Below are 16,356 nucleotides of genomic sequence, written 5' to 3'. Positions count from 1 at the left end.
GGGGGAGTATTTTGGTTTTGTATTTTTGTTGCTGTTTTTGCCCCTCCATGAGAAATTAAATGCCTGCCTTCACACTCATTTTGCTTAACTGAAATAGTCAAGTTTTAACATGTTATAAAGCACAAATATGTGTGTGTCTGGTATATGGTAGATGTATATGATATCAAAAGTGTGATACCAGGCACATGTATTCTGAATTCTGTGTTACTGTCATGAAATTAGTCTCACATAGTGTACTATTTAGCTGTTGCCTTGTGTGTTGAATTTGAATCTTGTAGTGGTATTTCTGTTTACGAAGGCTAGGGTTAATAATTCATGGAGACACACAAGATTTCTTTTGAACTTGAGCTTTAAAGGAAGCTACTCCTGTAAATAGTTTACCAAGCTGAAATGAATGCTAGTAAATCTAATTAGCACCTGAGTAATGATAAGGCACAGATATTAAACAGCTGATTTTTCCTTTTTTTTCTTTTCTTTTTTTTTTTTTTATTGACTTGGCTCCTTTTGCAGTATTACAAAGAGGGAAAAATAGATGCAGTATGGAAAATAGTTGAAGATTGTCTCATCAGTGTAGCCAGGGGAGGTGAAGGTTGGTTATTAATGCTGGTTGCTATCTATGTGTATTGATTCAGCTTCTCATGCCTTATAATGTATAGATTTCTGCTACTGACAAGATGAAAACTACGAAGCATCAGTTGAGGAATCTGGCCGCATAAGGCGGCATACATGAGAGCTGCTTTTTCCCTTTATCACACAGTTCCATTCCACTTCATTGTCAGCCCCTTGATTTTCTCAGACTTGTTTGTTGCTAAGGAAACCAGGTTGCCGATTGTCAGCAGCAGCTGAGCATACTAAGATGCTTTTCTGCTCATCTTTTTATGAGCAAAAAGTTTAATATACCACTGAAGAAAGATTTGTATTGAGAGTTTCTTGAAACCAACTTTACCTGAGCTTTTCAAACTAAAATAAACATTCCAACGTTTAAAACTTTAAATTTTCTGAATGCCTGGAGCTCGTTTAAGGAGTGGTTTTAGCATGTTGCTCCTGCCTTTTATTGCCCATGTTCCTGTAGAGCTGGTGCTTTTATTTCAGTTCTTCTCTACCATATACCATACTGCTGCCCTTGATGAAAGGGCCCAGGGCATTCAGATGGAATCTATCATGATAGTAAAGTCAGATGATAATAACTTCATACAGGACTTACATGCATCTACTACTGTATTTTCTTTCTTTGCTGGAGTATGGTGCTGGAATGAGAGACAGCAATTCTAGAGGAAGAAGGTAGACTGTTTTGGAATATTTAGCCAAGCAAGGGTGTAAAGATGAGGACATAAGGCATAACTGTAAATGACCTCTTAGGGCCATCTAATTTTAAGTAATATTACAGTTTCCCTAGTGTCTTGGTTAGGATTGTTTGGGGTTTGTTTTCTTTTTGGAGCATAATACTTTCTTCAGTCTTACACTTTTTTTACAGGTAAGATGCTTACTCCAATTACTAATTTGTATAAAAGACTAATGTATTAACTATTGGCATTGAAAGCAATAAAAAGGGGAAAATTTCACATTTAGAATGTTTGATCCCTTTTGAAATGGACCAGATTTAGAGCTAATAAAACCTGGACTGTTTCAGATCCCCTGTGTTTGAAATTTTGGCTTACAAATGTTTACCCAGCACTTCCTCTGAACTAAAAACATAGTTCTTCTGAGGACACCCTATTTACATGACCTACTGAGTTGTGGCACTCCAGGAATTATTAATTGTTTTTGTACAATGACCACTTAGAAACACTTCTTTCATTTACAGTGACTTCAGCAAGCACGCCTCCTATTGATATTCGTCAGATCAGGAACAGCCTCATTTTGGGTTTTAGAAGGTAAGGTTGCTATAGAATACCTCAGTTTTCCTGTAGCAAAGTTCCTTGTCTTTTTTTGCCTTGATGAACTCAAGTCTGTGCAGTCTTCCCCATGGTCCATGTTTGAACTTTGAAAAGTATGGTTCCAGGTGTAGCAGATCTGAGGGATGTCTTTGTTCTTCTCTGCTCTCCCTGGTTTCCTTGCCTTTGCCATATATGAGCATACCTTTGAAGTATTACGTATACACTAGATTGAAAAGAACTTCACTGTTCTTGTTTGTTCTATTTGACAGTATATAAACTTCTCAGGGTAGTAAACATCTGGGGGTTTATTTTTAGTCACTATTTTTGTTTATAAACTGCTATGCTAATGTAAGATTTCCCTAAAGATTATCACTAGTAACCATTAAAGCAAATGGGTTCTTAATGATGATGAAATACCAGTCAGAGCCAGGCATATTCTACATCTGATAGCTTTCTGTGCCCTCTGGGTTAATATGACTCCTGAATACTCACACTGAATGCCAACTATTGTGCTGCAATTGTCATGACTTTATATTCACAGCCCTATGGTCCTGTTTTGCAAGGAGGCTTCCTTGCTAGTTTGCCTAAGTTTAAGAGAACCCCGCAGGTATATGTGGATTAGCAAGCATTTCTATCGTTCAGTTTGCCCTGGTCAGACATTTAGAACTGTGAATGAGGGGTTTTTTTGCAGTGCTCCTGCACTGCTGGGAACTAGAGAGGTCACTTAATATCACTTAGGACCAGATTCTGGAGGCTGGTTTTGTTCACAAAGGCATTTCCTAAAATTCTGTAATGGCTATGAGATATAGCTATGTTTAAGTTGGAGATTAATAAGGCATACCAGGTGAATATGAGCAGAATAATTTCCTGGTATATTGTAAGTTGTGTCTGGCTGATCCTGCTCTGCTATGAGAAGAGGATGAAAAAAAGCAAACCTGTGTCAAACGGGGTCTGTTAACTAAGCCGTAACGGACCTTGACATCCAAGGGATAAATGAAATAATGTTTTAGATCCTACAGAGTTCTTCATTTCAGTATTTAGCCCCAGAATTGTCTGTTTCAGATGTATTAATGAACAGATTTTTGGAACACAATTCTTTGCAAGTACAGATGAATATTCAGTAGAAGTAGAACTTGCGGTGGGAAGGAAGCCATGCCAATGATTACTGCATATAACCAATGCTATCATGAAATACCCCTGCCATGGGGGTGCAGGTGGTAAGGATGTGATTTGAAGGGCTTTTAAATTGTCATCAACTTGTACTGTGAAAACTACCTGCTGAAGAACCACATTCTCTTCAAGTGAAACAATTACTCTTGTCAGTGGTGGAACAGTTACTAGTGTTGTGATTTCAATAGTTATTGGACATTTGGGCAAAAAACTTGGAACTCTCAGGAAAATTCAGGTTGGGGTTTTATTGGTGCGTTTTCTGCTTTTGGGTTGGTTTGGGGGGTTGGAGCAGGTCTTTTTTTTTTGTGGTGGTTGGGTTTTTTGCGTTTTGGTTTGTTTTTTTTTTTACTTTGGTGTTTTGGTTTGTGTACTTGCTTTTTAATTTATTTTTTTCTTTAACATTAATCTCTCTTTTGCCTTCATTTCTACTTGGCTTCAGAAGCGATGTACAGGGTTGGCTGTGCCCAGGTTTCACCCTTACATTGTTTCTGAAAGCGTGCCAATTCAGTGTTTCCTTTTCTATTTTAAACATAATGGCTAGAGCAGCCTGAAAATGAAGCTTGAGGATATGATAGGATAGAAGAAAAAATATGTATACCTTGTAAAGACTGAAGGAAAATTTTATGACTAAATACAGGTCTTGAATGTTCAAATGAGTGGAGTTTAGGACTGGCATACGGAAGTACAGGGTATGGACACCAGGGACGCAGGAACAGTGTCTGTGGCAGACTAGTTTATGGATTTCTTTAGAAACTGCTCTTCTCTAGTAACTGCTTCGAAGTATTCCCATTCTGCCTGCCTGATGTACCATTACTATTTCAGAGTCAAGTACTTTAGGAAATTGATGCATTTGATATCTGCAGTTCATTGTCATGCTGTCAGTAGTAGAGCGAGTTCACCTAGGAAAGCTTAACTAACCTCATAGATAGCATATTTCCTCCCCACCGCCCTGTGTGGACCTGCATCTGACTCATTTTCAAATACAAGTGGCAGTTGCACAGAAAGAATTAATGTTTCACTGGCTTAAACCTCCTAAATAAAATCCTAAACTTCTCTGAATGCTGTCAAGTTTCTGTGCAGCTGTTCAGACTGACATCTTATTTTCCCCTTATGAGAAGTAGAGCAAGATAAAATAAGGTTGTATGGTTTTGATCTTTTAGCCTTGTCTAGGTTAATGCTGCTTTATAGTTTTTGAAAAGTTACAGCTTCTAGCAAGGGGGTTATACTAGCATTGTTCTAGCATTGGGGTTATACTTCAGTGAACTGGTTAACGTTTGATCTTTGGTTGTAACTTGATGACAGTCAGAGAAGTGCTTGCCTTCAAATTCTGTCCTGTTTTATGAGGGGGGAATTTGAGTTCTGTGTTTTGTTTTCTGTTTTTTAAAACATTACCTATTTATCTCACTATAATAAACATACCTTAAGAGATTTGATTACTTTTTTTTTTGCATTATATAAATGCATTTATAGCTGTCTGTACTTACTTGTCTGTACTAAAAGATTAATTTTAATGCTGAGGAGTCTAGATTTTTGCCCTAGCAAATACGACCTATCGAGTGCTATGTAAAGTGTGACTTGTTTGAGCAAAGCTTATCTTGAAATGCTGAATAGAATGAAGCATAAAATAAAAAGTATAATTAGGATATGTTAAAAGATTCGACTAAAGATGAAACTAAAATATATCTATTGTAGTCTTAGCTATCTGGATTGCTGCATTATTTTAAATTGTTTAGCAGAAACTGACTAGTATAGAGAAAAGTAGTATGTTTATTCCGTGCAAAATTGATTAAAGCAATATGTGGCAATGACTATTTTTATTGATATAATTCATTAATTTATCATAGTTCTAATTATAATGGCTTATTAAAGATTCTCAGTGTAAGTTATCTTTAAAAAACCAGATACAAGAGTATAAACCATTTTATTGCTTTTAATTTGTTATCCTTTGCTGCCCTCTTCAGCTCGGATGATGTACAGCTCTGGAGCAAGGTAAGTGGAGATAGTAGTGCTTTAAATAAGATCTAGTTCTTTAGACATTGCATTTTTATGATGCATTTCTCTGAATTCTGAGCCCAATAACTGTAGACCTGATGAATGTGCGCAAGACTTTTGTCAGTGATAGATTGTACAATTGTATGAAAATGAGTTTTCAAATTGGACAGCTAAGTATAATTGTAAAAATCAAATATGGTGTTACCATGTAGTGTAGTTTACGCTACTTCAGTTTCTAGATCAGTGTTGTCATCAGTGAAGGTAGTATGTAGTTGTAGATTCTGGAACAAAGTCTGACGTGTTTGTGCAGTCTGACTGCTTAATTTCCTTCTGTGTCTTCCCTAAACTTTCTTCCTATCCCCACAGTAGAACTAATAAAATAATAAAGCATAACTAGAATCCTAAAGCTTTTGTTATATAACTTAAAACACTGAATGCAAAGCCAGGTAAAAGGAATTACCTGGTGAATTCAAGGGGAAGCGACTGTTCTTTTGCCCTCTCTGTTATGGGCTTCATTAGAAATACACTGTCATATAACTTGGGCAGTAAATTTTGATGAGCACTAGAACAGAGATGTTGACAGATATGGCCTGAGATGTGATTACAGAATTTGGGAAGGGATTCACTATGCATTTTGTCTTTTATTTTTCTTTGGTTCTGTACCTGCTGACTAATAAACTAGTACCTGACTTGCAGTATGGTTTTTAAATTTTGCAAAGAAATCTTGGAATGAAATAAAATTTGTATTTGTGAAAGTCACTGATTAATGATTCATTTAAATTGGGTGCAGCTTGTGAGATGATGGGGTTCTTTTGTCATTTCCTACTTTTTTATGTTGCATGAAGATTATGGTGAGAGGATGGGTTTGTCCTCTGCATCCGTCTTTTGCATTTAAAAGGTACAAAGGGAAGGTGAGGAGAGAGGAAAAAGGCATTTCTTATCACTCCTATTACGAAATTAAGTTTTAAGGACAGTCAGAGGACTGAAGTAATGGTTGTCTGCACAAGAAGTTGTATCTAGAGTTACTTCTGCTTTTCTCCAAAGTGGAAGATTTTGTTATATTCACTAAATTTATGAGTAAATATATGTATTGACATTCTAAAATGAGAAATACTAACTTGGGAAAGAAGTAGGTACTTTGCTTTAGATATAATATCACCCATTTACGTGGATTGTTCTCTGTTACACATCCTTTTTTTGTCATTTTCTGAGATTTGATTCAGAAGGAAAACTGTTAACCTGACTTTGATTTTATTGTATTGTCTTGATTTGTCATAGGAGGATGAGGGCAAAAGAGCAGAAGAAAACTGTAGTTTAACTGTGTGCGGTGTCCTTGGTGTTGGTAGAATGAGAAGTGATAGTCACAGTATTCCATTGCACATTTGATATTTTCTGGCTTTATCCATTTTCATTAACAATTATTATTGCTTAAAACACAGCACTTTGACAGTGGGAGTGTATTTACCTCAGACTTCGTTGAGATTGCATTCTAGAATCATGGCAGATAAAGCAATATTATTTAAGTACTTAAAATCTCTGATTTTAACTAGAGATGGTGTAATTTCCTTAAGAATAGTCAGACAGCTTTTTGAAGTGCTGTAGTTTAGGTTAAAGTATTTGTGCGTAGGATGTGGGGGCTTTGGGGTAAATGCTTCTCTTCTTCTGATAAAGTAAAATGTATGTATTCCTTCAGTTTGTATGACTGATGGAATGTGTGCTAAATTTAGTCCAGTTAATTTTATGGATGCATATTTTGTCATCCAAAATTGCACTTATTTACAATAGCTGTACTAGTTAAATGTAGCAGAGCATGATAAATGATGTTCCTCTATTTTCTTTATGTATTTGGTTCATTCAAAATAAATTAGAAAAAAAAGCTTTATGGACCAATTTCAGCCTTTCAGTAAATTGGAAAATAATTGTAGCATCTCCGGGGGTGACACTGGTTATAATACTTGCTTTAAGCAATGTCTTACAGTAGCTAACTTTCTATAGAACAATACATAAACAGAATACTAGAGTGTCTGTCTTGCTGCCATCCCTCAGAAAGCATTTTGTTTGCAATATTTTCTCAAGAAAACCTATTATTTACAAAAAACCACCCTTTTGTATTTCTTAGGGAATTACTATGATGTGGTAAAGAATAATACTTTAACAGAGAAATGCTTTATTATTTTGAGAATTCAATTTCAGATACTATTTGTCCTTGCTTGCTTCTTTTGGCTGCAATGTACGATTATTCTGTCTCACCAGATAACAGAAGTGTTGTACAAGGATGAACGTTATTGCCTGATGCCTGCAGCAGGACCAACTGGTAGAGTTTCAATTTCTGTGATTGTAACTTATCCACAAATCCGTTCTTCTGTGTAATGATGGGTTTGAGGGATTACAACAGTAAACACTGATTGCTTCTTTTTGAAAGTGAAATTTGAAAACATGTTGGGTAAAATCCTGATTCGAATAATCAGAGCATATTTTGTGAGATCCATAAGATCTTTTTTTAGAGGCAAATCTTGCGGATAGTGATTTATTTTTCTAAATTTATGGACCAAAAGAGATTTAGAATGGACACAGGATCAGTGCTTAAATACTTAAAAAAAAAAAAAGAAAAAAAGGGAAAAGGTGGCAGTCTTTCAACTTAGTTTCACCTTTAGTAGCTCTTCTGATTTCATAAAAGAAAATAGTACTTAACATCCCAAATCTTCTAGTTTGAAATAAGTATATCATTTTATATAATCTGGGGTTTAAAAAAAGGGGGGGGGTGATGTCCCTCTTGTCAAGGCCAGAGGGGCAAGGGCATTTGGCGAAAGCTAACCTTTGAGGAGACAATAATCGATGCTGTTCCTGTTCTTGGCAACAAGACCCCATGTATTTTTACACTATCATAGATAATAAATTTAGCACTATTGCTAAAATCTGTTAATCTTGATTTTCATTGGCTAATAGGCAGCTTCTTCAGTATTAGCTGACCTAATGTTTAAAACATTTTTTATGTTATTATATTAATATTACTATACTTAGTGTTGCTTAGTAATGGAATATAATGCATAAAATGTACAGAATAAATATGCAAAGCATTAGAAATCTGTTCCTTCTTTTGAGCAATGACAAAATATTTGTGGCAACTATTTGGGGTAGCGGGCAGGAAAGGGGGGGAAGGCCTTGGGCAGTACCACTTCTGTCACACAGTAGTGGAAAAAATAGATTGAAGTAAGATTCTGTACTGAAAAGCTGTCACTAGGTCTGAAAATAATTAATATTCCTTTCACTCACCAGTTAGATATGTGCTCCCAAACCACATAATCTCTATGCCTCAGTGATCATTGTTGCCATTCCAGAGCCTCTCATCAGGGTGACATCTCACACCAAAATGATTTCTTATAAATTAATCTTGATAACATGACAGTCTCAGTAATTTTAGTGGAATGCTTTCTCTTGTTTTTTTCCACAGAAGCTGTTGGCTATTTTCTTTATCACTTGATTGACAGCATGAGTGACTCAGAGGTACAGGCCAAGGAGGAGCGTTTGAGACAATACTTCCATCAGCTGAAGAAGATGGTACCATTTCATTTTTTGCTACATAATGCCTGTCCTGCCTGACATGTATCTATTAGATTTGAAATTGCTGCTTTTAAGTACAACCAGACCACTTCTCAATGACATGCAAGAGCTGGAGACTTGAATTACGTCTGAGATAATTTCTGTTAGACAAATTTCAGTTTGGTTGTGTTTCAAAACTCATATAATTTTTTCCCCACCTCTTGGTACAGAATATAGCTATCCCTACAACCCACTACAGCGGCATTTGCAGACTGCTGGACTCCTCTCAAGTTCCTGAATTAATTAAGGTCTGTGGTTCTATAGCAATTCTTTTTGAAGCTAAAAAAACTGTACTCTCTAACTGTATTCTCCTCTGCAAAATAAATATCGCTATGCAGTGATTATGTGTAAGCCTTTTAACCTTTCCAAGATTTTTCACTGTAGAAGCTGTTTTCATTTCATACGTAAAAAGGATACATTTAATAAGTGCTTTTTCAAGTCAGTTTATTAATGCTGTAGAATACAACTTTTTTTTTTTACATTGCAATTACATAAATAACTTTAACATTTTTAGTATAATATGCTTAAGGATTGAACTTTTTTTAGGGGAAATTTGTGATATCTTTGTCTTGCTACGTTTTAGGATGCAAGATTACTGTGTCATAAAAAAATCCTGCCTACAGACAACATTCCAGAAGTAAGTAAATTCACAGATAGCCGTGCTTGTTCTTACTGTAATAACAATGTTTGGATATGGGTTTTTAGATGAAGTGTAATCACTAGCTTTCAGATCATGGAAGTATATTAGCGTTATTTAAATCTACCATTTGAAGTTCAGAGGTTACTTTCCAGAGTAAGAGTAGAGGCTATCCAGATTTTCATACAGACCTGATACTTGACCTTGGAGTTGGCTGAGGCTTCGTGCCTCAGTTTCCCTGTCTAGTATATATTTTTTTGAAAGTTCTAGTTAGTTAACAGTGGTGGTGTGAGGCTTAATTCATGCTTGTAAATTACAGTGATCCACTTGAGTGGCAGGAACCATATAAATCCATACTGCTTCTAATGGTGGAGTGTCAAGCCTTTACATCTCTGATCTGAGCAGAGTGGAGATGGAAAAAGAAACAGGCTTCTATTCCCTGCTTCCCTGAACACAAAGAACCGAGTACGAGAGAAATAGTAATGTTGACCTTTGTAGATATGCTACTTCACTTTTTTTCTTTTACTGCATTCTGAGTCAAATCTTCAATTAGTAAGCGCTATTTAAACAGATAAAAGCACCTTAAATGATTAAAAAATTTCTTAAGAGTATGAAAGAAGAGGATTATTTTGTCTGTCTTTTATTAAAGTGATCCGACAAGTTGTTCAGGGAATGGTGTTTTTGCAATTGACATTCTTTCTGTTACTTCCATTTAGAGTGTTAAACCTGACGTGTCTGCTTTGGAGAAGAAACTAGAAAAGCAGAAAGCTGAAAACCAGCCTATTACAGATGTCTTGAAACAACTCATACATGCTCTTTGTGAAGAAGAGGTATCTTAAGCAATGCAGAGATAATTGGAAACACATAGCTATATTTTTAAAGGGACATAAATGACTGTATTATGGAAAGACATAGTTAAGCAAAGACAAGTGCAGTGCTTCAGGTTTCATGGTTTGATGCTTATAAATCAAACATAAGTGCAAAAAGCAATTAAATCAAAAGGTTAACTAATTTCAGCAACACCTTGAATGGCATGTTTTGGGGTTGCTGAAGTTTGTTTACAATAATCTGCAAAGTGAATGATAGTAACAGCTGTGATAGGTTTATCATACATGCCAAATGTCCTTTCAAGCCATGGCTCCGGTCTCTTATATCTAGATTGTCAAGCAACTGATACATGCACTAGTAATTTGCAATTCAAATATTACTAGGTTGTTAATGCAGGGATTGAAATTCCATTTTCCTGCAGGAGGAAAGCTCTTCTGAGATAAAGGGTCTCTTGCCTTCATTCGGCAGGCGTCCAGCTGTAGTTTACATTCATTTAGTGTGTGTCTGTAATTTGTGGGGTATCACCACACTTTTATTCAGTTTCTCGTTCAGTATGATCCTGCCTATAAAGCTGTATATATAGGAACAGTAACAGTCGTGCAGATGATAGCACAATATTCTGTGTTCCTTAAGTATACCATTTAGAAAGAGTGATTCTCAACTATCTATCTCTACAATTTTGCTTGTGAAATAAGACTAGAAGCAAACACCCATTGTAAGTTCAGAGTGGTGAAATGTATGAATAGGAAAGTAGGAAAAAAATAAGCTTCCTATGGGATCATTAAGTAGTTTCTTACTCTTTAGAAAGTAGTTTTGTTATCTGTTTGGCAATGTGCCAGGGGAAAGTTGTTATGAATTCCAAATAAATAAGAGCTGGTTTAAAATTTGGGTCAGTCATTTTATGGTGTCTGTCTGGATTAAAAAAAAAAATAAGTCTTAGATTAAACCATGCTACAAATACAAAGCAAGAAAATTTATTTAGAAATCTATCAAAAGAATCTAAAAGGTATTTTAGAAAAATATTAATTTCTGCAAAATAACTTTCACTCTTAGAATTTCTTATTCGTTAAAGCACTATGTTTTCAAATGTGATCTTGTGCTACTAAAAGCACTAAAGCAGCCATGTAACTGCACACTGAACATAGAAGAATCATAATGTCATACTGACTTTTCCTCTAGTTCACATCTTTGCTTTGTTCCTTTTATAGAATATGCAAAAAGCCCTTGAAGTGAAAGCCAAATACGAACCGGACATGGTTGTCGGTGGCTATGCAGCCTTAATAAATTTGTGCTGTCGACATGATAATGTAGAAGAGGCAATGAACCTGAAAGAAAAAGTGTAAGTACACCGGCACTGAAACATGTCACAGAGATTTATGCTGATACACAGACCTTGTTGAATTAAGTAGGTTGAGTATTAACCCCCTCATCCATTTTTAATTAGTTCTCCCCTCCAATGTATGTGCATTTAAAAGAGTCATGGGTGTGGTTTTTTGAAACAAAAAATTTGCTTTGTATAATTGAACATCAGAAACAGCTACTTTTTATGGTCAGTAATTATTATTTTATTCTTTTTTAAGGCAAATTGCTATGTAGGATCTGGTTTGGTTTTATTTTAAATGTACCTCGTGCCTATATTGAAGCTTGGCTGAATTTATCGGGAGGGGAAAGGTACCTGCATTGTGTCCTAGAAAGCACCTAGAATGTGTTTAAGATACACTGCACCTATACTGCCTTTCGATTAACAGTGTTTGAGTGACATTATTTTAAAACTGTCAACAAACATTCTACTTAAAATTTTTCACCTTCAGAGCTTTGTATCTTGGCCATAAAAATTAGCTCCCAGCTAAAACATACTATGTGTGTGAGTTATCCCAGAGCAAATTCTTGCAGATCATATTTCTATTTGCTCCTTTCCCTTTTTCACTTAAAAGCCTCCTTCCAGTCTGATGCTGCAGTGGCTATAGAACAAGTTTTGTGTTACTTTTCTCTCTCTTGTATTTGCTCACAAAGTATTTGCTCCGGGTTTACAGTACGTTAGCAATCAGGTGCTCATTAAACCTTGTTAGTCTTCGAAATTATGTGAAATGATTGTGCTATGAATATCAAGAAATTTGCCAGTCTGTAAATAATGGTAGTGTATTGGTTTTGAGTGTCCTACTACTCTGGCACAGCCTCATAGTGGATGTGCATGAAGTAAAACTGAATCTTCTAGTGGAGCTTCACTGCTGTATCATGTTGTTACTGATCTGCCTCGCATGTAGCATAATATTGCTAGGAAGCGACTCTTTGAATTGTTACAAAGACAAACAACAGGGAATGAATGGATTTTAAAACTTCCAGAAAAAAAAGAAAGCAAACACATAGCAGAAACTTTAAAGTAGTAGCTTTTAACTTGTTACTATAGGTAAATAGCCCCTTCACAGCAAAGAATACAGCCCTGCCTGAGCCATCTGGACTGAGTTTTCTTCCCAGGCTTCTGGGAAATACCCTGTTTCATGCAATAGCTACCAAATAATTAAACTATTTGGTTTTTTTTAAATACAACTTTCAGGTTTTGGGGGTGGAAAGGTGTGTGGATAGTAATTTTAAATCATGTCGCAATGGTGCATCTTTTAAAGTCTTACCAGATTTTCCCCTTAACGCTTCTGTAAATTTTAGCTCTCAGTGCTGTTGTTTTGTTGTGTAGTTTTGAAAATAAATCTTTAAGCTGAATCAATCCATGAAATGTGAACTTCTGTTAATACAATTCTTAATGTCTTAATTTCTAGCTTCCCTAAGAATTCACCTGTTGCTCTCGACACTCAAAAGTACATAGCGCTGGTAGAAGTCTTAGCAAAGCATGGTAGACTAGAAGGTAATCCATTTGCTTTCATTGTGTGTTTCTGCTATATAATAAAGGTATCTTGCCTGAAGAATAAAAATGTGAGTTGATATTAATGGTATATCATGTCCTGAAAAGTGCTTGAACATTTTGCATACAAATTTGCATGTGAATTCAACCAGAGATGCTTGGACAGTGCAGGCCATTAGTTTTAATGGATTGGCAAGCTTGTCATTTACATTTGCACAGCTCAGTGCTTTTTGCATTTCTGCAGCTAGTTTTTATTAGCATTGCTGTTTGGATTGAGTTTGAAGATCATGACTTATGGCACAAATTGCGTATGTGCCTAGACTAATGGCTTTGTTTTTGCTTAAGAAGGTCTGAAGGCTGAACATAAAACCTATAAACATAACCTCCTCGTAAGAGCCAAGTACTGCAAAAAATCATTTAACTTTTTATAAGGTATATATTTTTCTGTTAGTATTCTTTTATGTGTTTGTTACTGAATTCAGAGTCAGATCTGTCAAGCTGCCTGGAAATTTTGGCTTTTAATGAGTGTTCTGCAAACTGCCTATTTTGTATTTCTAGGTGTTTGCATTAAGCTGTTAGCTCTTTAATTTCTGTAATTTAATCTAATATAATTCTGTAATTTACATGACTTGGTTGAGCTTTAGAAGAACTGTAGGCTGTCATCTATTCTAAAAGGTGATTCTGAACATTGAGTTCTATGATTTTGTAGAAGTCTTAACACCATAAAAGTGTGGTCCAAGCCTAGACACAAAAGGTTGTATTTTTATATAAAAAAAACTAAACAATACAATTAAAAAGCAAATGTCTTTTTTTTTTTTTTTTTCCTTGTAAGATCTTCCTTGAAATTTGTCTTGGCCTCTCATTGAGCTTACTGTTAGAAAATAATAAACAAAGCTGAGGTCTTCAAAATCATAATAAATCAGATTGTGACCACCTCCACATTAAGGGAGCTTGAAAAGATTAGCTTGCTTATAGGAGCATAAATGTCCTCAGAAAATAAAACAGCTTGTAATGTAGCCAAATGTAAAGTGGTCAAAACATTCCGTCTGTGCAATAATTAAAAACATTATAAAAATGCACTTATTCCATATACCAAAATGTTTATTTCTGCCTTACTAATGAAGCTTAATGAACCTAATGTTTTAACATGCAGTCTGTTAGAAAGCTTTCATTGGCTCTCCTTGGCTAATTAGTATCGACACAGCAAACAGGCCCTATCGGTATCAGACCATTAGTCTGGCTGTATATACAGTGTAAACATATCTTTATTATCTGGCCTCGTGACAAGCCATCTGCTGAAGAAACAATGGAGTGATTTAGCAGATGTTAGCATCGAACGATAAAAGCATCCATTTAGTAGAATCTTGCAGCTATAGGGCAGACTGTACAGGGTTACGTGGTGCAGAGTGGGCACACAGTTCCTATCTATAATTTGTAGTCAAAGTTGCAGCAAAATGATAAAACCATGCTATTGTGGATTTATAATTGTAGTCTCGTTTAGAAATGCAAGTAGTAATTAACTTGAAATCGGCATTATACACCAGAATTTGCATTCCTGCTGGGTTTGAAATGCTGTTTTAATAGCAGTTTGTTTTTCCTACATGAAATTACCTAAGGGTCTTTTGTGTTGTTTCATTGTAGATGCTATTAACATTCTAACGGAGATGAAAGAGAAGGATGTTCCTATCTCATACAGAACAGTTGCATCTTTTTTCCGCATCCTTAATGCCGCTGCCTTGCGAGGTGAAGTTGAAACAGTGAATCGATTACATGAGGCCATTGTGAACCTGGGGCTGGCTGAGACTGCTGCCCTTCATTCCCCTCTGATTACAGTTCACCTTGAAAAGTAAGCTATAGTTGGGCTTCAGATGAAATAAGTTATGTATTTGTGTTATATGACCTGTGTGTGCTATGCACAGCTGCACATACATACATGTTTGAAATTGCTTCTGCACGTAAAAATGAAATCACATGCATGCACATAAGGTACTGAAGGGATTTAGGAATAGTAACAAATGAATATGTTTTAGATAAGTATTTTCATCAGTTACACATCACATCATGGCTCTGGGAGCAACAGCTGTGTTTTATGTACACATCAGAAATGAAGTGGCTATATATTGGATTATTCTTATAGTTGGCTCTAAAGTCTGTCTGACAAGGTAGCTGCTCAGAGCATGATAGGTGTAGCCTCAGCTCTTGTGGCTAAGTGGTGTGTGTTTTCCCATCAAAACAGCATTATTTTGCTGTGCCATCCAGTACATCTCAGGTGAGTTGAAGGGCGGTTGTCGAACACTGAAATATTTTTAATCCACATAACTCAAATAATTTGATTTTACTGCCATGCTACTGAATTTAAAATTCGGAGAGAGTACTGCTTTATTTGGTTTTGTTTTGTTTTTTTTTCCATATATACTTTTCGTACCCTTTAATAGAGAGAAGGAAGTTCATACATTCATTCTGTCAGGAAGTAATTCCACGTGTCATGTTCCTTTGCGTAAATTTTCGTTATGAGGTGTAAGATATTTGAATGAATGCACGTACGAAGTACATGACAATTTCTTGCTAAAATTGAGCCAAGGGTCCCTTTTCACTTCCTTTACCCTATGCACAATCCTTCTATTTTTTTTTCCTTATGTTATTTATGTAGTTGCTGGACTTTAATCTCTTGCAGCTAGAGCAGTTGATCAGTTTCTTGCAGTTTAATTCACATATGAGATGTTCCTGGATTAAATATAATGCCTATGAAATAAATGACTTTTTTTTCTAGTATTACATAGCTTAACCCCAAAGATGCATATTTCTGCACATTTCTGTTAACATGTAGAGTTTTTGAGTTCTTACGAGTATTTTGGATATGCAGGGTCTAGATAATGTTTTCTTTATTCAAAATTCATGTCAAAAAATGTAACTTGGTAGGTACATGTACATTCTCTTCTAAAATTGTATTTCAGTGTAGTGATCAACAATTAAGAATACAGTGTGTATCTCTTCAGTCAACAGCACTGCCTTGGTTGCATCACAAGACAAGGCAGATGTTTATGAAAGTAATTTAACTGCAATCATATGTAACTAATGTGTCGGAAAAATATCTGATATGCTTTGCAGCGTGCAGTGAGAGCAGCTGCATTTTACATAATTGCTTTATGCATGTTGACATGCAAGTTGTACATCATGCTACTTGGGTTCTTTTCACTTGAGAAGTAGTATGTAATGTAAATAAATACGTGATCATATGTGGATGCAGAGGGACAGTAAAGAGTCTTATTTTAGTGTGATTCCACAGCCTTTTGGATTATAAACGTTTGGTAAAACTTGTAAGGATTTTTTTTTTTTTTAGGGTTTGTTGTGGTTTTGGTTTGGGGGTTTTTTGGATTTTTTTTGTTTTGTTTTGGTGG

General features: G+C 35.6%; 1 protein-coding gene across 2 annotated transcripts in view; it reads left to right on the top strand.

The window, feature by feature from the left end:
- The window catches only part of LRPPRC (leucine rich pentatricopeptide repeat containing), a 90,122-nt gene that overhangs the window by 28,066 nt on the left and 45,700 nt on the right, over window positions 1–16,356 (top strand). For both annotated transcript variants that reach the window (XM_061367184.1, XM_061367183.1), the window contains exons 14-23: window positions 1,805–1,874; window positions 5,009–5,036; window positions 7,293–7,353; window positions 8,491–8,597; window positions 8,810–8,887; window positions 9,223–9,276; window positions 9,993–10,106; window positions 11,313–11,443; window positions 12,876–12,961; window positions 14,600–14,804. In XM_061367184.1, the coding sequence (XP_061223168.1) occupies window positions 1,805–1,874; window positions 5,009–5,036; window positions 7,293–7,353; window positions 8,491–8,597; window positions 8,810–8,887; window positions 9,223–9,276; window positions 9,993–10,106; window positions 11,313–11,443; window positions 12,876–12,961; window positions 14,600–14,804 (934 nt within the window). The remainder of the gene's footprint in view (window positions 1–1,804; window positions 1,875–5,008; window positions 5,037–7,292; window positions 7,354–8,490; window positions 8,598–8,809; window positions 8,888–9,222; window positions 9,277–9,992; window positions 10,107–11,312; window positions 11,444–12,875; window positions 12,962–14,599; window positions 14,805–16,356) is intronic.

The sequence above is a fragment of the Neopsephotus bourkii genome, unplaced genomic scaffold (genome assembly GCF_033783945.1).
Source record: "Neopsephotus bourkii isolate Nb327-2 ecotype Australia unplaced genomic scaffold, CSIRO-AGI_Nbou_v1 NB_1373, whole genome shotgun sequence".
Lineage (NCBI taxonomy): Eukaryota > Metazoa > Chordata > Aves > Psittaciformes > Psittacidae > Neopsephotus > Neopsephotus bourkii.
Note: the sequence above shows the minus strand (reverse complement) of the source record. Positions and strands in the feature narration are given on the sequence as shown.